Source organism: Echinops telfairi, unplaced genomic scaffold, assembly GCF_000313985.2.
Source record: "Echinops telfairi isolate 266 unplaced genomic scaffold, ASM31398v2 ScPeMD7_443;HRSCAF=831, whole genome shotgun sequence".
Taxonomy (NCBI): domain Eukaryota; kingdom Metazoa; phylum Chordata; class Mammalia; order Afrosoricida; family Tenrecidae; genus Echinops; species Echinops telfairi.
In genome coordinates this window covers 69,832,055-69,852,695 of record NW_022104341.1, presented here as the reverse complement: position 1 = coordinate 69,852,695, position 20,641 = coordinate 69,832,055, and the positions used below count along the sequence as shown (strand labels likewise).

General features: G+C 44.4%; 1 protein-coding gene across 2 annotated transcripts in view; it reads right to left on the bottom strand.

Annotated features, from left to right (window-relative positions):
- The window catches only part of DAB1 (DAB adaptor protein 1), a 1,456,966-nt gene that overhangs the window by 142,955 nt on the left and 1,293,370 nt on the right, over positions 1-20,641 (bottom strand). For both annotated transcript variants that reach the window (XM_045291934.1, XM_004699390.4), the window contains exons 5-6: positions 12,754-12,893; positions 2,566-2,664 (exon numbers count right to left, since the gene is read on the bottom strand). In XM_045291934.1, coding sequence (XP_045147869.1) covers positions 2,566-2,664; positions 12,754-12,893 — 239 coding nt within the window. The remainder of the gene's footprint in view (positions 1-2,565; positions 2,665-12,753; positions 12,894-20,641) is intronic.

Sequence of the window (20,641 nt, the reverse complement as noted above, 5' to 3'; positions counted from 1 at the left end):
TCCTCCCACTGAATACCTAGCATCTTCAGGCTAGGGTGCCTTTTACCCAGGCATTCTCTCTAGGCCCACCTCTCTCTATAATGCAGTGGGAATTTGCATTGGCTTCTGATGCATGACAATTCCAAGCTGAATCCTGCTTCCCACCCGCTGGGTCAAGTTCACTGAAAAACTCAATGTCATTGACTCTATTCCCCCTCTTTGTGATTCTATAGGTCAGGCTAGAAGTGCCCCTGTGGGTTTCTGAGACTGAAAGCCTCCTCTTTCTCCCACAGATCGCCTGTGATTTTTACTGCCAATCTTGTGGTTAGCAGCCCAATGCAGAGCTGCTATGCCACCAGGGATCCCTGGGTAACCCGAGGGAAGTTATTTACCCTGCGAGGAAACAGGCATAATAGTTACGAGAAGGAACTCATGAGTCAGACTGTCTTCACCATCATGTATTTCAGCCATTCACCTAACTGTTCTGTCATCAGTGTTTCAATTGTAAAATGGGGATGATAATAATAATGCCATCTCAAGGTTCCTGGGTAGAGCAAATGATTCATGCCGAATGATTAGACAAAAGGTTGCTCGTTTGAACCTGGGCTTTGAAGGGTTCAAACAGTTCAGTCATGGCCAATGTACGGTTACACAGCAACCAAATCTCTTGCAACTTGGATTCTGATCCGAGGAGGAAACAGGCAGCCCAAAGATGGCAGCTGACTACGCAGTAACAGATATTCACAGCACAATAGACATTTGCCATCCTGGAGGTGGGCATGGTTGTCTGTAAGCGGCTGAGTTCAAATTCCGACTCACGAGAAATTTGGTTGCTATGCAACGGTATACTGCCCTTGTGTCTGTCTGTCACGTGTGTGCTGTGTCTTAGCTATGACTTGACCCTGCCCTGTGGCCCACAAAGGAAGGGTGGGTGATCTTCATAAGAAAGCACTTCTCAACAGCTTTCCTTGGGATTGACAGTGGCTGCAACAATGGGCTCAGGTAGAGGAACATCTGTGAGGATAGCGCAGGACCAACCAGGCAGTGGTACCTTCTGTTATGCACAGGGCCGCTATGGGTTGCAACCAACTCAATGGCACCTAAACACATGTGATCGCCATACGTCAGAATGTGATCTGCAACACGTTATCGCCATACGTCAGAAAGTGATCTGCAACACATGTGATCGCCATACGTCAGAATGTGATCTGCAACACGTGTGATCGTCATACGTCAGAATGTGATCTGCAACACATGTGATCCCCATATGTCAGAATGTGATCTGCAACACATGTGATCGCCATATGTCAGAATGTGATCTGCAATGCATGTGATCCTCATACATCAGAATGTGATCTGAAATGCATGTGATTGCCATACATCAGAATGTGATCTGAAACACATGTGATCGATCGCCTTATGTCGGAACTGACTTGACAGCCACAGGTTAGGGTTGCTATGAGGATTAAATGAGGTGAGATTGGCTTAGAGCAACGCTAGATATGTAATAATACATCCTTGATGAGTAGTTATTATCATTATCGTCTCATGGCACTATTGTGAACAAGAAACTGAAAGATGTGTTTATTCAACATGCACCTAGTATACAGCCGCTACTCAAACACATGGGAATGGCTATGATTAGTTATTTAATATTCTTTAACCTTTATGATTTAGTTAGTTTCCAAGAAAACCGATTTGATGTTGAAATGACTCCACTGCCTTTGAAGTGTTCTAAGAATACTAGTCAGGACAAAGACCAGCAAATTAGAATTCAGAATGAGCATGGCTTAGGAGTTTGCCTGGTGGCTTGTTTATGAAGTGCTTGATACATTACTTTTGTGAAGAAGTTCAAAGGCGGTGTTTTCTAAACTACAAAGCACTGGATGACCAAGAGGGAGAGCCCATCCATTTGATTCGAGTTCTCTCTGCAAAATGTATCATAGCACGCGCACCTCCGCGTTCCCCTCCCTGCCACTGAAGAGGACAGGGTGTCAGGTGCGCTCCCAGGGAGGAGACTGGGAGTTAACTGCAGTCGGCAGGTAATGAGACCACAAGCCACGTCTTTGGTGGGTTCAACACAGGGATCAGCCCTCTCATTTCCTGGTAATGCCGAGATGGATTTTTTTCTCTCTCTCTTAGCTAGAGAAGTCTATCCTTTTTGATTACAGCAATTGCAGGTGCCACAGGTTAAACTCCAGAGAGGCTGGATACTTTGAGTCAAAAGACCGACAATGTGTTTCCCTCTAGGGCAGATGTCATTGAAGTCATGGGCACACAAAGAAATTTAACGTAAGCTGTCACATTACCCACAGCTCTTCAAAGCTCATCAACCTCCCATTAGACTGGCAAGATGGCGGGGCATTTTCACCACAATTACTCTGGAAGAAGCACGATGCCTTAACACCGCGGCCAAGTCGGGGGAGAGCGAGCCTCCCTTTGATGGACGATCACAGCTGATCACGTTTGTCAGTGGCTTTATATGTTTTTATGCTTGTTTGATATTCCTGCCCAGAGAGCAGAGGCTTGTAAGGGCACATCTGTCAATGATTCAATTTCACAAGGCCATATGAGTCTTTTACTTACCCCCGTCTTCTCATCAAAGATTTTGATTCCTCCAAAGGAGATGGTTAAAAAGATTTTCTGTTTGTGTTCCCCTTTGGAACGAGCACCAGCAACAACGCCCTGTTGAAAGGAAGGACATGGTTTTCACTTCAGTGTTTTCATTTGAAAATTCCCTCTGGTCCCAAAGGCACGTCGGATACCATCAACTGATGGCACCAATCAAGTGCCCTCCCTTCCCTCACCTCGTCCCACTTTCTTTACACAATACGCTCACGTCCCAGCCCTTCAGAACAATGCCGTCCGAGCTACACTAGCCCTGCATTAAACAGCCATCGGAGCCCTCACTCGCTTGTTACATGAACCGAGATCTATGAATGCCTACGTTCTGCCAGGTAGTTAGTTCAGACATGGGTATCGAAACAGAAATACAATAGGCTTCTCATATTAGTATCTGGGCTGGATTTTATTGGGGGCGGTTTTAATTATTTAAGTACAACTAAGTCATATATTCATTATCGAATGGGGTTTTACTTTTAAATCTCTGGATAAGGTTTTGATGTGGATTGATTTTCGTGATTAGCGAGAAAACCACCACCACCGAAGGAAACACTGTGGATCAGCTTTCCCAATTTTGCTTGGGAAAAATGTGATCATTCTAACCGATGTATTTTTACACAAACAACACGCGCGCTGTTTGTTTACCAACCTGTCCTCTCTCACCTCTTCGAAACCGCATAGTGCTAACATTTTAAACTGTGTTTCTATAACTATATAAGCACGGTGGCTTGCAAAAAATACTTGGGAGGTGGGAGTGGGAGTGTGGAGTTGGGACACAGGCGGAGTCTGTTATCTGTGAACTTCCCTCCCTCGTGTGGTCACTGAGTGGTGACATCAGACTTTGAACGGAGAATCCCTTGACTTCCAAATCTGTGCTTTTGACTGAATTTGGAGTAAAGCCATTTATAATGTTGACACCCCTCTACCTAGTCTTCCTCAGGAATCTGGAAGCCACAAGGGGGGAATGAGAAGCAGTCACCTGAGGAACGTCAGAATTGGAAAGGCAATGTCAGGAGGGGGTCTCTCCTCCTTGTTTCTTCCTAGAAGGGGCCATCACAGGGCAGGAGGGGCGTGGCCAGCGCGACACTTAATTTTAAGTGTCAACTCGGCTACGCTATTATGCCTGGTCATGAGGCACAACACTAACTTACTTATTGTTGGAAAGCAACTGCACGGAATAAACTCAGCCAACCTCAAGTAGCGCAGATTACCTTCCATAATTCCCGTGGTGCTCAGTCATTCGGTTGAAGAATTTAAGAGGAAAAAGAGTTTTCCCCTAGGATGTACTCTGTCTCTGAATTATACATAGGCTTCCACCCTTAGAACTCTCTTACCCTTCCCTCTTATCATCTGGCCTATGGATTTGGGGACTCAAGCCTGTAGGAGTCTCCAGTTTATTACTTGACCCGCGGTTTTGGGACTTGCCAACCCGTTCCTCAGTTACGTGGGCCAATTCCTTGAAGTAAATCTCAATTTCTCTTTCATATGTTTGTGTGTGTGTATAACACATGGATCAACATGATACACATATGTAGATGATACATATTTATATATATGAATATTTTCAATACAGGGCTGGAAGATGACTCTCCCAGGGTGGAAGGCACACAAAACAGGTTCCGGGCTTTGAAGGGAACATAGTCCTGGGCAGTGTTTTGCTACGCTGTACACAGGATTAAGGGCAATCGGAACCAATTTGGCAGCAATTAACAACGAACCTATAAACTACTAGTTGTTTTGCCCTCTAGGGAATGCTGACTATGACAGTCAGCGAGAGTGAATGTCAATGTCCCCATCTCCAGTATGGTCCTAAGGGCTCCTACCTGAGAACAGTGCTGGATCATGAAAGAACAGAGGTGCGTGGCACAAAGTCATACCGACTTATTCAGACTCCCCCCACCCCCCACCATTCATGCTCCCTGGGAGGAACCCTAGTGGCACAGTGGTTAAAGCACTCTGCTGCTGTTAACCAAAAGATCAGTGGCAGAATCTACCAGCCTCTTCATGGGAGAAAGATGGAGCAGCCTGGTTCTATACAGGTTTTCAGCCGTGGAAATCACATAGGACAGTTCTGTTCTGTCCTGTAGGGTATTGACAGTGGTAGCGGGTTCAGTTTGCTTTCTCGTTCAAGTTATCAGAGAAAGCCATGACATAACAGGATCTGTTTGTGTTTGTTTTTTTTTAAAAATGGAAAGATCAAGTTAGCCTCCTATTCCAGGTACATTTTTGCTTGGGGCTGCCGGTGGCAGCTTTGTATGACAAATGAAAGAAAGAAGGGCTATTCACACAGGGCTGCCTTTGGGAAAATAAAAGTCCAATCGTATCACGCATGCTTCTTCTTTGAGCTGGGGCCCATGGTCCCGCTCTGGAAAACTGCTCCATGCCCAGCAGCCCTGACACGCACTCGGATGATTCACCACCCTTACGCCGGCGGAGAAGAAAGCACTGGTCTGGCATCAGAGCCTGTAGATGTCGGAGCTGCGTGGGCCTCAGTCTAATGCCGGTCCATCGACCTGGCAAGTTGCCCCCGTTCCTGTGTGGTCAGGGGAGGCAGACATTTTCTTGGGTATCTCATACCACAGTCCAGGGTTAGTCACCTCCTACATTCTCAAGAAGCAAAGGCAAATAATGCATTATTTTAATAATATGAAATAGCTTCAGAAGAAAAACAGAGATATTAGAGTGGGACAGTGACTACCAGGGTGGGGGGGGCAGGGCAAGGGGCAAATCATTATTTAGATCACGAACATCCCACTGCCATTGAGGTGTTCTGCAGTCATAGCAACGCTATGGGACAAGCTAGATCTGCCTCTTTGGCTTTCACAGACTGTGTCTATTTAGAGGAGGCAAAGACAGGCTAGTCTTTGTCCCAAGGGCTCAAACGGCTGACCTCTGTGGGCAGCAGCTCAGTGGGTAGGTAGCCTGCTCTTAGGCAGCATGGACTTTTTACTCAGGAGGGAGAAATGTTGGCAATGGAAATTGATGATGACGATATGACATGATTGATGTAATTGGTTTTACTCATTTGGACCCTGGGAAAATGTTGAACCGGCGCATATTGTATTCTTCATATTTATCCAAAAATTAGAAACAATCCCAATGAGAGTCACAGCGCTGAAATGCAAACAGTGTCCTTTCTCAGAACGGAGGTACATCTACTCTAAGCTTCGCTAACAGTCTCTCTGAGAAGCAGAGAAGAAAGCATTGACCACAGAGTGATGGGTGCCACAGATATATCATAAAGGTCCTGAAAGTGGTTGGGTGGAACTACCAGCCTGCAGACTCAGCAGAGGAAATAGTCTCTGAGAAGAATAATCACTGACTCACGCCCTCCTATGAGAGCGTGAGCACATTCAATGGGGTCCCGAGATGGTAAATGACTGAAACGCTGGCAGTGAGGGGCCCGACTGGTACCTTGGAAGAAATGTCACAGCCTTGACTTTGGCGGGTAGCCCTGCTCCACACACAGCATGAGTCAGAACTGCCAAGGATGCAACCCGGGTGTGTGTGCACACGGGGGACGGTGTGTGTGTGTGTGTGTGTGTGTGTGTGTGTGTGTGTCCTACTTTGTACCCAGAGACTGATCTCTGTAGAATGCATCTCCTAGTCTCCAGGGTCTCCTCGCCGTCTAGCCCCCAGTTGGTTCCACCTATGTGAAGCACAGCCCAGAGATGAGAGGCTTGTGAAGAAAGAGAGTTACATAATTCCTTTCAAGCGCCTTCCTACCTTCAATGCTTTGAGTAGTAGCTATGTTGCCCCCAATTACATTTGGCTGCGTGGGGGGAGGGGGGGACTTCTTCCAAAGCTCTCATTAGTCTCTAATATTTAGATGTCTTTCCTAGAGGGGGTGACAATTTACCCCTGGGGAGTGTCTCTGGGTGGCACACTCTTTCTTGTTTGCTCCCTTAGTCTTGTCTCCCACTTGTAAGTAGCTCTTTGGTTAAAGGGCCTTGACCTGAACACTCCAAGGCAGATTTGTTTTCCCTGTGGGAACTGATGTCCTCAGGGTTCTTAACTAAGCCTCAGGCAGTGCCTCTGGGAGATCTCATCTTCCCCACAGCTTCGGTGGCCACCCTCATGCCAAGTATGCCAAATAAATCGATTTCTTTAGGTGTCAATGTGTGGCTACTGGACAGGAACTCATGGGTAGGAGCTTCATATCTCATGGGGGCACCAAGATGAGTTAAAGGCAGATATAAAATATGAAGGTCAAATGGTATCGTTACAAATCACTGTTGATGGGAGCCATTGGGACAGTTCCGACTCATGGCGACCTTATGTACAACAGAGAGAAATATTGCCTTGTCCTGTGCCATCCTCAAGATGTGAATCTACTGTTTCTCAACATGTCCTCCATCTCATTGTATCTCCCATTCAACTCGATACACTTCTGAAAGCTGGGTTTCCAGCTCTCTCTCTCCCCCTTCCCTACAGAATTCTATTCTCTCTGATTGCTGACATGTCGAAAGGCAAGTTCTGGCATCCTTCAGAGATTCATATTGTATTTCTTTGAAATGTTCTTCAGGTGGAACAAAAAGTCTTCAGGTTCAAGATTAGACTTAGGGGTGGATGGGCCAAATTTCCCAAGAAAATTCTCATAGAATGGTTCTTGCTACCCTCTATGGATAAGCTGGTACAATGTCATGGTGGGGAAAAATTTTTACTTGATGCAACTTTTCTTGCTTTTTAATAATAATGTAGTTTTCAATTTTCATAAAACATATTCCTGATAAGCCCCCAGGATCTTCCTGTGTGCTTTGGAGTGCCCCCCAAACAGTCTGAACTGACCTCTGCTTTGAATTTAACTGGCTCAGCAGATTCCCTGAGAGGTCAATACAGGATTGGGTTTTGTTCTCTGGATCATATTGGTACATGAAAGACTCATCTCTGGTTTCACCTGGTTGCATGGAATCATCTTCATTAGCTTAGATATTGCTTAAAAATCCGATGGAAAGTTCAACAATCTGAGCTAGCTGATCTTCCATGCACCATTTTTGGCATTTGAACCAAAAGTCTATATATGAACTTCTATGAACACACTTCTCTTACAAATCTATGTATGGAATTCTTTTATATTTTATGCATGGATTTCCTCCACCCGTTTCTGAACTTCAATAACAGTTTCTTCATTTGCTGAGGTTGACAGATGTGATGGTTAGGTTTTATGTCAACGTAGCTAAATCAGGAATCCCAGTGGTTTGGCTGTTAAGGCCTCATACTCCTCAATGATGTGACATGATACAATAAAATTAATCCTATAATGGGATCTGTTGTGGACAGCCAATCAGTAGTGGAGGGTAGAATACACCTCCTTATCCAAGTCACAGCCCTGATACAATTGAAAGAAAGTTTCCTCAGAAGTGTCTCCTAGTTCTTGTATAAGAAGATGCTGTGGGGGAAACTTGCTTGCTTCTTCCCGAGTCTGGATCTTGCACCTGGCTCATCATTGCTTTGAATTTGAGAACATATTGCCTGCCATATTGCCTGCTGACCTTGGGAGCCATCAGCAGTCAGCCATTTGACCTGCCATCTAACCTGTGAACTTTAGATTCACTGGCCTCTGCAGTCATAAGTCTGACTTGTTGGTTTGAATTTGGATTTCTCTGTCTCTTGGCTCACTTTTGAGGTCTTTCTTCCTTAAAACAACTGATCCACCCAAAATTAATGCTTTATATGAAGCACCACACCTGTTAACAATCACAAAATTTCATAGATTAGAGAAGATGTCTACTTGGGTTTTGTTAAAAATTTTGTATCAGACTAGACTTAAAAATAATATTTTTTTCCTATGGCACTTTTGAAAGCAATCTAATAGGACTAGAATACATGTCATACTGAGATAACTTGTCTGAAGCCACCCACGGCTTACAGAGGCATGTGTAAACACTGTTTTGAATAAGCCCATGCATGCATGCATGAACTGGAACCCTAAAGGCCATACCTCTAGCCTCAGCCTTGTAAAATACAACTAGGCAGTTCATTTTAAACCAGTCAGCTACTGGATTTAGGCGAAGTCTCTGGAGATCTAGGTTTGAATTCTGGGCTGTGACAGTTTAAATGAAGGTTCTGGGAGAAAACATTTAAAGTCTAAGGACCTCTTTTTATTTATAAAACAGGACGTCCAATACTTTTCTTAATGTATCAAAAGCGATTGTATAGGTGAAAATGTTTTGATGATGATGATGACGACGAAGGTGATGGTGGTAGAAGAGGGCAGTAGTCCCTTCGTCCCATAGGAACCCTCCCACGACCCTTACAGTCCCTTAGGAAACTTGATACAACGGATGGTGTGTTCGTGTCAGAGAGAATTAGGCACTTAAGGTTTTCCCCTCATATGGTTTACCACGGGCAAGTGGGCCGTTTTGCAAGGCTCAGAGGCATTTTGTACTTCTTTGTCTCTCCCTTTCCTGGGCAGGTAGCCAAATGGAGAATCAATCGTTTATGTTTCTGTGCTTCCAACAGAAAAGCCACAGGGAGATGCAATGTCAACATTCTCCCTGGCAACTTGCAAAGAATGAAACAATTGTCTGGGAACCAAGGCACCCTCACCAAGTTCAGCACGTCTGACAGGAGGGCTTCATGGCAGGTATAATAACTCTTGGGGCTTTGGGGGTTTCACGGTCATGAGGGGTGACAGGTGGATGGCCCTGCAGCATCTCTCTCTAACACACACACACACACACACACACACACACACACACACACACACACGGCACTCACATGGTCAGTGTCACCACCAGCCCTGGCCTAGCTAGCTCAGCCCAATGCGACTCCTGAGGAAAACGCTGTGATGGGCACAGGTGGAGAATTCCTGTCACCTAGACCTTGGTTGCTGGGAAAGGAGGCAATCCAAGATGGAGGACTGAATCTGCTGGGACTAGGTTAGGGAAAGACACATCCGTTCCTTTTTTTTCTCCTCAGTGGACACAAGACTCTGGGCGAACACCAGCTCTTCGGAGATGAAGGATCACATAACAGTTTCTTGGTATAGTTAATATTAATTGGAGCAGAGATCTCGTTTCCTGGCCTCGTGTTCAGGTTGGAGGGACTTCAGCAAGCATCAGAGTCCTGGCTTTTCTCATCGGTCGCTCTGGTCTCCTTGGGAGGCAGGCATGACTAACAGATGAAGTCGGGCTGAGCAACCTGTACCTGGTCTCTTGTGGGCCCTCTCTGTGGAATGTGCATACTGGCAAAGAGGCTGCCTATAGGTCTGAGCTCTTGGCTGTTACACGTCTTCCTCTGAGATGTGGCTCCAAAACCCCAACTCACTGCCAACAAGTCCGTTCTGGCACACGGCAACTGTACAGGAGCCAGTCAAACTGCCCCTGTGGGTTTCTGAGGTTGTCAGTACTTACAGGAGTAGAAAGCCTCGTCTTTCTCCTGTGGGCGACTAGTCGTTTCAAGCTGTTGGCCATGCGGTCCGTAGCCCAATGTGCATAGCCCAGCAGGCCCCCTCCGAGGGCAGGGAATACAAGGGGGGCTATAGTCAGCCAACTCGTCCAGAGACAGGCCACTGCATCTCTGAGTCAGGACTTCACGGCACCCGTACAGCTCCATCGAGCCAATTCTTACTCATGGTGAACCATGTATGCGTGTGCAAAGGCTCATTTTACAAATGTAGATCACCAGGCTTTTCTTCCAAGGCACATCTGGGTAGACTCGCACCTCCACACCACTCAATTAGCAGCTAAGCAAGTCACTTTCCATGCCACCCAGGGGCTCCGGCCTGAACAAGCTATAGAGGTGGAATTGGGAATTCTTCCTGCCCCCACCTTTGTCAAGTCTCAGTTGAATTGCAATTTCCAGAGAAAGATGGTGGCTTTTTTTTTATTGCACTGCTCTAAAATTCTTCAGGTGTTGATTAATTATGACAAAACGGATACATTTAAGTCTTCCAAAATAAATATCTGTGAGATTGTGATTTGGGTCCACACTATAAGAGATTCGAAGTGATTACAAAGAAGACAGCTTCTAAAACAGCTTTTCCAAAAGCAAGTGTAATCTAGAAACTGAATGATGAAATAAGATTTTAAAAAGCATGATTCCTGAAGCTGTACTATAGGACCAGTTTATATCCATCTGGTGTCTGTGCCAAACTGCTGAAGGATTTTGACAGAACACAAACAATAATAATAGTTGTTATGGATTAAGCATCTACAAAAGAGGCAGTGATGTGTGGGGCATTTCACCAGTGTTGTCTCAGTCAGTTATTTTAGGCACTTTGCCAGACTGGATTTATTTTCTTCCTTCCTTTTTCCTTTCCAGTTTAAAAAAATATATATATGTATATATATGCCAAGTTCTAGTCTCAGAGATTACTTGAAGATATTAGAAAACAATGGGTTCAGGCACAGGACGTGGTGAGGATGGTGTGGGACTGGGCAGTGTCTCATTCTGTTGTGCAAAGGGTCAGAATCAATCTGCTGACACCTAACAACAAAATGCTCATATTTCAATACAAAAAATAACATGATTGTATAAATAGTAATTTCTATTTTATTACATCTATATGTGGAGTATCATATATATTCGAAACCACCAGCCCCTCCGAGGGAGAAAGCCGAGGGTTTCCATCCCTGTCAAGAGTTACAGTCTAGGAAGCTCACAGGGGCAGTTCTACTCTGTCTTACAGGGTCGCTATGAGTAGCATTAACCTAATGGCAATAAGTTTGGTTTTTATAATCCATATGCAACCAAAAAATGCCCCTGAAAAATCCCCCCAAGTCCCCAAACCACTACCAGCACCCCAATTCTGACGGAGAGCCACTCTCTGTAGGGCTTGTGAGCTGCAAATCTTCATGGGAGTAGATAGCCTCATCTTTCTCCTGTGGAGTCACTAGTGTATTTGCACCACTGATCTTGTGGTTCGAAGCCCAATGCCGAACCCAGAGTCAGCAGGGCTCCATACTTCATATATGTGGTATGTAAAAACACAGTGGTTGTATGTTATATACGAATATCACATGGATTTTGTGTGTCAATTACTTCAATTATTTTCTTTATACATTTTTGTATTTTAAAATTCTTCTAACATTTAAATTCTGCAATCAGGAAATAATTAAATTCTATGTTTTAAAAGTCCAAGGTCTTTTGTGGACTCTGCTCTATTGTTCGTCTTCCTACTATTTTTTAAAATCATTTTATTGGGGCTCATATAACTCTTATCACAGTCCATACATCCATCCATTGTGTCAAGCACATTTGTACATTCATTGCCATCATCATTCTCAAAACATTTTCTTTCTACTTGAGCCCTTGGTATCAGCTCCTCATTTTTTCCCATCCCTCCCTATACCCCCTCCCTCATGCACCCTTGATAATTTATACATTATTATTATGTCATGTCTTACACTATCACTTAAAGAAAAGAAATAATAGAACAGAGGATAGGATTAAAAGTTGGAAGACAAGAGTGTTCTTGTTTATATGTTTTTAAGCCATTTAATAAAATATTCTTATTATTTTACACATTTAACCAATTTCCAGTATATTTCTCTACAAAACTACCTCTTTAAATTATTCTATGCCAGAAATGTCTGTGATATCCTTACATCTCAATATATGGTTGGTAACACGGTACATCAAAAATATTCTCCTAAAACAGAAATAGGAGTAATGGTACCAGTAGGGTAAAGGGAAGGTGGGGGGTGGAGGGGAGGAAAGGGGAATTGATAGCCATGACGGACACACAACACAGCCCTCCCCCACACCCGAGGGGATGAACAACAGAAACCGTGAGGGAAGGGAAACAGTGGTCGGTCTAAGATATGAAATTCATAATAATTTATAATTTATCAAGAGACCAAGGGTGGGGTGGGGGGAAAGGAGCTGAAACCAAGGGCTCAAGAGAAAGTAACTATCTAGAAAATGATGATGGCAGCATATGTACAAATGTGCTTGATACAATTGATGGTTACAAGAGCTGTACAAGTCCTCAATAAAATGTTTAAAAATAAATAAATAAAAACGTTCCTGCATTATAACATTTGTAGTGTGTTAATAGAAAATATAAGAATGAAAGAAATCAGATTTTATCTTTGTGGACTGTCTTTTGACGTATTCACCAGAGGGCAAAATACAGACATGTTTAGACCATTTCTTTTTCTCCTCCACAGTAGACCTATGATATTAAAAACAAATGTGGCACGGCACCTTGAGCTTCATCATGGAATCCTGACATAACTTGTCTCCCCGAGCTGCAGAAACCTCATCGATCCCAATCAGCTTGGCCTTGTACCGGACACCTTCACCTTTGAACCTCTTGATCAAAGTGGCTTCGCTGCGATCCTGACCTGAAAACAGAGAAAAGCAGGATTCGGACAATGCGGTGACTGCGCATGTTACAATTACCGAGTTCCAAGGTTCACTCTTTGCTTCCCCCATGCTGCAGGAAAGGAGCCCGGTGGCCCACTGGATTAAAACACTTCTAGAGAGGGAGATGAAGCCATCTGCTCCGGTACAGATCGACAGCCTCAGATGCCTTAAGGGGTTGTTCCTACAGGGATGCTATGAGTTAGGATTGACTCTGGAGCACTGGGTAACATGATAGGAAAGCCAAAGCATTGAATCCAGCAGTTTAGGCTGGGAGGCAAATTCTAGCCCTGTATATTTAAATGCTGCCGAGGCAAAGCACATTACGTTTTTTGAGCCTCCGTTTCCATAGGGAGAAAAACAAATACCCCCCATGGAATATTACAATGAAGAAATAAGTTGACAAGCATAAATCACCTAACACAGTACGTACTCAACCAACAGTAATCACAGCTGCAATTCTTGTTAGACTAGCATTGGCTCCGAGTCTTTTACACGTCCCCAGCATCAACTATGCCTTTGGCTCAAGTCCAAGGCCTTTCTTACACCCAATTCCAGGGCCTGTTTTATAGTCTGACTCCAGGGTAATCGCTTTGTATCAAGTAATGATCCGGGGACAATTATCCAAAAAAATGGTTTTACGATCTCTCTTCTGCTAACTCACGTGTGTACAGAAATGGGCTTCCACACGATTGGCTATGTGTCTCCACACTTCGCAGAGGGCTCTCTCCATAATTATTAACATAATGTTTTGGTAAGAGAAATCAATCAGGAGTTCAAACATAGCCACATAAAATCAAGACAGTCATCATTGTGCAGTGGCCATCTGCTTCAGGCGAGAGGTTTTAGAAACTTTGTGCCCACTCTTCCCCACAGCCCCACCCGTTTCGTCTTTGAGATGCTGAAGACGCAGTCACAGACTTACAGGTGCCTGTCCAAGCCCATCTAGGCAGTAAGTGGGGAGCCAGCTCTTGCCTCATCTTATGGTGCCTCGTTTCACATCAAGGCATTGCGCGCACGGGGGTCCTGAAAGCTAGCACTCTCTAGCTCTCAGATGTTCAGTCCCCAGAATGTCCTGCACCATCCTCCCCCGCATCCTCCCCCGCTGGTCAGGAATGGAGAGTCAAGGTCTCGAGAGATGAAATCATCACTCTTCCTCTCTCTGCAGGATGTGTGGACTAAGGTGTTTCCATAACGTGGGGCTCAGGACCTCACCATTCAGGTGAGGACAAGCTTCAGAAAGAGCCAACCACAAGAGTGGCTAACATTGGAGATAAGCCTGTTTCATGTCATTCTTTCCCGCATTCTGCCTTTTATGAGCATCTTCTCAGAGCACATGCTGTTACTCGCTGGCAAGGGATGAATGAGACTAAGTCTGTCTCTGCAGAAGCACAAGTTGTGTTTGAGAAGGGAGGAAGTTTTCCGTGAGTGCAGATCAGCTGGGGCTGTGCTTCATGCTTGGTGTGTAAGAGGATATAAGCTCTAAAGACAGAGCCTCATTTAAACCATGGCTCCTTATATGCCTGTCAACGAGACTCTGATTCTGTTCCTTATCTGTCAAAGGAAGATAAAATATGTACTTTAGAGAGTTGCCATGCACAAGAATTTAAATAAGATAATAAGTGCAAGGGATGTATTTTGAGATCTGGCACATGGTACCAGGTTATCTGCGGATGGCAGTTGCCGCAGCATCAATGTTAGCAGCACAGTAAAAGAAACACATAGACAGTACGGTGAGGGGGCCGAAAGGAGGGCTGGTTACAGAGTCAAGTCACATGCTCCCTGACTTCTGCTTGCTGTTTTGTTTTTCCCCCACGATATCCCTGCTGATTCTGAGTACATGGAAACCTTTGAATAGGAGTCTATGCGATGAAATAACCCATGGATGAGCAGTTAGAAACTGTAATTGCAGTAAAAGCCAGACCGCAAGGTTAGTGAGGGCAGAAGTCAGTGACCGGAGCTGAGAACAAAGAGATGACCATCTCCCACGTAGACCCTACATAACCACATAGTTTGTTACCATCTTTTTTAGGAGCAGCATCTGGCTTGGTCTGTGATTTCTCTCAAGATGATCATGCTCCGTCACAGATAGCGCTTCTCATTTCTAGTACATGGCACCATTGCCTTCACCGTTCTGCTCGCTGTTTGGGACTTCCCCCAAATATCAACTGTCATAATGATGCCAGATAGCATGTGTCATCTCCTATCCAAAGCACTTGAGACAAACTAATTCATTTACCCTTGGAAATAACCCTAACCATAAGTACTATTATTCAAGCTTGATAGATGAGGATCTAAATTGAATTATGTGAGGCCAAGTAACTTGCCCAAATTCACATCGCTAGCTAATGAGTTAGACCTGAACCCAGAAATCCCTGATGTCCAAGCCCATCTTTGTGACTTGCTTGAGTTCTTTCGCTGCAAGTGTGTTCTCTTAACCACTATGATTAATTGCTTCTCACCCAGCCTTCTCTATAAATTTAGCCCCACCTCAACCTTGTACTAAACCCACCTGACTCAAACCTGTAGATACTGAATTCACTGGCAGCATTAAAACACCACTGGTGAGTGGAGAGACATAGCCTCTAGCCATCATATCTCATTCCCCCGAAAGGCCCATGAGTCCGATACACAGACGGCCTTCAGGAACATTTGTCAGGGCACGGAATTCTGCTGGGGAGGGAGATTCATCAGAGGCAGAGCCACATGAGGTGGATGAGGGCAGAGATTAATATGAAAATATTAGGTCATTTAGAGGAAAGTAGGAAGCCCAATTTAGATTAGGACTCAGGGCCAAGCTAATTTGTATGAAGGGCACTTATGCAGTAGATAATCCAGTTTCTCATTAAATGCTCTACCATTAAAAGGGTAATTTTTCATGAGCACATCTTGAGCAAGGTCTCAGTTATATTAGTTAAGAAATAAATAACACATACAGCAGTCATGCGCCTGTATGCAACGCCTTCAGAAGCACGTGAGGTTTGAGGGTGCTAAGGAGCCAGTCAGTTTTCATGCATCCTCGGTCTTCATGAACCACGTTCCCACCCCTGACCTATTTTGCTGGAAGTACCAATGTAAGCATGACTCAGGATGGACTAGGGAGAGGTCATGTATTATTTAAGGAATATCATCAACATTGTCATTCTTACTGACTATACCAATGACCCTCCCAAGAGTTTAAAGGCAATTTCCTACACAATCTTCCTATCTGCTCTTTGAGTTAGGTTCAGTAATTAATCCTGTTTACAGAAGTTGACACTGAAGCCCAAAGCCAACAGCAGAGCTTGAGGTTTGTAGACATCGCTTTGTTATGGTTGTTAGGTACCATCAAGTGCGTTCCAACTCATCGCAACCCCCATGCACAACAGAATGAAACACTTCCTACTTGTGAACCATTCTCACAGTTGTTCTTATGTTTGAGCCCACGGTGCACCCACTGTGTCAGTCTGTTTCATCTAAGGCCTTCCTCTTTTTCACTGCTCCTCCGCTGTACCAAGGACTTTCTTCAGGGTCTGGTCCCTCCTGAACACATGCTCAAAGTAAATGAGATGAAGTCTAGCCCTTCTTGCCTCTACGGATCACTCTGGTCATCCTTCTCCCAACACAGATGTTTTCCTTTTGGCTGTCAGTGTTACTTTCAATATGCTTCTCCAGTCCCGAAATTACACACAATTCTTGTTCAGTCTTCCTTATTCAATGCCCATCTTTCACATGCATATGAGGCAATTGAAAACACCATGGCTTAGGTCAGGCTCACCTAAGTCCTCAAAGTAGCATCCTTGTACTTCGATACTTTAAAGAGGTTTTGCATCAGTTGATGCTTCCTTGAGCATTGACTGCAGATCCAAGCCAGATGAAATCTCTGACAACGTCAATCTCTTCTCCTTTTATCACGATGTTACCCGTTGGTCCAGTTGTGGGGATGTTACTCTTCTTTACACTGAGATGTCAGTCATGCTGCAGGCTGCAGTCCTTGACCTTCCTCAGCACGTGTTTCCAGGCCTTCTCCTCTCAGCAAGCACGTTTCTGTCATCTGCATACTGCAGGTTATCAGCAAACCTGCCTCCAATTCGGTGCCACATCCTTCTCCATATAAGCTAGCTTCTTCGATTGTTTATAAAACATACAGAGCAAATAAGATGGTGGGAGGATACAATCCCGATGCATACCTTTCCTACCTTTGAACCATGTAGTACTCCTTTGTTCTGTTTGTGCACCTGCCTCTTGATCCGTGTATGGGTTCCGCATGCACGTGATGGAAGTGATCTGGAATTCCCATTCTTCTCAAGGTTATTCAGTAGTTTTATGGGCTACACAGTCGAATGCCTTGGCACAGTCACTAAAACACAACTGTATGGAATTATTTACTTTCAGTCAGGATCCATCTATGTGAGCAATGATATTATTCCTTTGTTCCATGTCTTCTTCTGAATCAGGCCTCTGGCAGTTCCCTGTCAATGTGCAGCTGCAACCATTGTTGGATAATATTCAGCAAACATTTACTTGCATGTGATATCAATGATATTGTTCTAGAATTGGTGCTTTCTGTTGGGACACCTTTCTTTGGAATAGGTACTCATATGGACCACGGCTTTACTGTGATGCAATTCACATACCATGAGGTTCACCTACTTCAATGTGTACAATTCAGTGGGTGTAGTAGATTCAGAAGATGTAGTCAATGCACAGAAGGGAAGCACTGCCAGAAGGACTAACACTGTATATACTCGAGTATAAGCTGACCTGAATATCAGTGGAGGCACCTAATTTTTCCACAAAGACTGCATTAAAAATGTGCTCAAAAACTCGGCTTATACACAAGTATGTATGGTTGGTCTATCTTGGAAGAAGAATAGTCAAAATGCTCCTTAGAAGCTAAGATGGTGAGACTTCATCTCACATACTTTGGACATGTTCTCAGGAGAGATGAATTCCTAGAAAAGATCATGAGACTTGGCAAAGAAGAGAGGCAGCAGTAAAGAAGGGGACCCTCAATGAGATGGGTTGACCCACAGCTGCAACACGGATGCAAACTGCATGCTTAATGTGGGGAGGGCGCAAGACTGGGGAGTGGTTCAATCTGTCGCTAAAACCGGAACTGACTTGACAGCAGCCAAAAACAAGACGAGACTGGTGATGCTGCAATCCCTTTCATGTACTTGTCTCCCATGTTCATGGCTTCTCAGGAGAGAGACCCATTCAAATCCCAGAGCCCGAATCTCAACTCAGGTCTGACTCAAATTCACACTTTAACTAGGAGGCTATAAGGCTCTTGTGATCTCGCTGTATATTCTGTTAAGGTGGTTAGCTCTTTCTACCTTCATAACCACTTGTTGAGTAGAAGGCTTCGGGAGCCTACTATCAACCGGCAGATGTCTTATTCATGAAGATACGTGCCTCCATGCCAGATCTTCTCATGCATTCTCTCAGGTGATCTAGTACGTCTGAGAGACATGCCTTGCCATTATTCTACAGATGAAGAAATGGTTCTATAGACAAAGAGTGAGCGAGATCAATAAAGTGACTTTGAGTTCAGCTAGGAGGAGAAACTAAATAGGAGCGAAACAGCAATTCTTTTATTAGCCAATGCCTAGTGTGGTGATCATGCAAATTGGGATGCTCAGATTGAGGATTTCAAAACTAGGTTTTAATTTGGAGGTTTCAAAGGGATGATCATCTTTTAAACATTTTACCAGTGATGAAATGGGTTGGGGGACTTTTTGATAATAAATCTGTACTAGAGGTATTTTGATGAAGTTCAACTGTGTTTTCACAAAAGCCTGAACATTTCATTTTGAAATGCCCCCCATACTGTTCAGCAGCATTTGTGGCTGGCGAGATGTGTGTGCCTGTTGTGTGCGCGCGGGTAGAAGGCATAGCCTCATTAGTACTTTTCTACTTAGGTCAGAGGCAAAGAGGCTAATAGTTTGAAGATTTCCACCTTGTTATAACTGTTTCACTTCCCAAAACAAACAGTAATTAACAACCACTAATAAAGGATGCTTTGTCTGGGAGCTTAAACCAAAACAAGTAAGTAGAATTTGCAACACGCCTCTGTTCTGAATTCCAAAAGAGACAGGCATGGGATTCATATGGATCACATGGATGTCCGGAAGCTCAGCATCTTAAGAGGAAAAGCAGGGGCTGACATGGTGGTTCTGGAGCCCTGGATGCAGGTGTAGTTTCTGTTACTGTACCCTTGGCCCTAGGATCATTAGGAGAATCATGTATTTATTACTCTCCTGGGGGCTGAGCCTCGCCATGGGCGAGACTCGGATGTCTTGGAGAGATGGCCTCCATTGTCTGAGTGTAGATGACATTGACATCTAGTACTGAGAGTACATGACACTTACTATGAGCCAGAGAGTTGAGACCTATGCGTGTCTCTCAGTTTATGGCCATGGCAAATGGGGGCAGTCGTCCTCACAACACCTGGTCGCAGAGTGTAAGGGGCTGCTCTGCCGAAAAGGGAAGGGAGAGAGCCTGGACTCAACCCAGGTTTGTCCAAGCTCATTGCACCAGAGCCTCTGTTTATTTTATTTTATTAGTTTAGTTTAGTTTTTTTTTATCAGATAAATAAATTTGAGCAACGGTTCTAAAATAGGTACTTTTTAGATCAATTTTATATGGACTCCTGACAGTCGATATACCAATACTAGTAACGCTCGCTGTTTGTAGTGTTAGTTGCTGGCAAGTTGGTGCCCAGGCATGGCGACACGACGTGCAACAGATCAAAATGTCGCCTAGTTCTGCGCCATCTTCATCGGGATCGATCAGCTCGAGACCATTGTCACAGGCATGGTGTAGTGCATAGGTTGCCAAATTTATTTGGATTACTACCCCCCCCCCCCTTTTTTTGGAAAAAGCAAAATAAAAAACCAAAGCTACCCAGTAACGCCCTGGCAATGAAACACTTTTATACTATAGCCCACAAGCCGGGGTAAAGTGTAAATAACTGTCTTTGAGCTCCCCCACCTCCCAATCATTGCATTGTCCCCCAATTGGTGGCATAACCCTTTTTGCGAAACACTTGTGCTAGTCCCGGTAGACTAGAGAAACAAATTCAGAAACACGCATATGTGTATAAGAAAGAGCTTTATACATGAGAGCAATTGAATATTGAGAAAACATCCCAGCCCAGTCTATATCAAGTCCATAAGTCCGATATTAACCCGCATGTCCGATACCAATCTATAAAGCCCTCTTCTGACTCAAGTATGTCCTCTATAATGAAGTTTTGCCCTGAGCACTTCTTCTCTCCCTATCTTCCACTCCCAAACAAGTAAAAGTGACCTCCTGGACACAGCTGATGAGAACACCCCCCCAAAAAAATCTGATCCAATCTCATTTTAGATCACCTTCCCCTTTGACTTCCAGATATTTCCCAGAATGCCTTTCTTGCAGATGCTTCAACCAACAAGTTCTGGGCTCAGCCACCTTACTGATTTTGCCCCCGCGCCCCTACTCTCCTTTGTGCTTAGTGGACATTTCTATCCATGCCTTCGTTGTCTCCTCAGTCCTTTACTGGGAAGGTTCTTCTCACACTTGAAACAAAGCAAACAAAGTCACAGCCATTGATTGATTTCAACTCATAGCGACCCATAGGACCGAGTAGGACTGATCCAGTGGGATTTACAAGACTGTAAATGTTCATGGGAGTAGAAAGCCTCATACTTTCCCTGAAGGTGCCTCTAAAAACTCTCACTGCTCCTGAGTCAATGCCAATTCA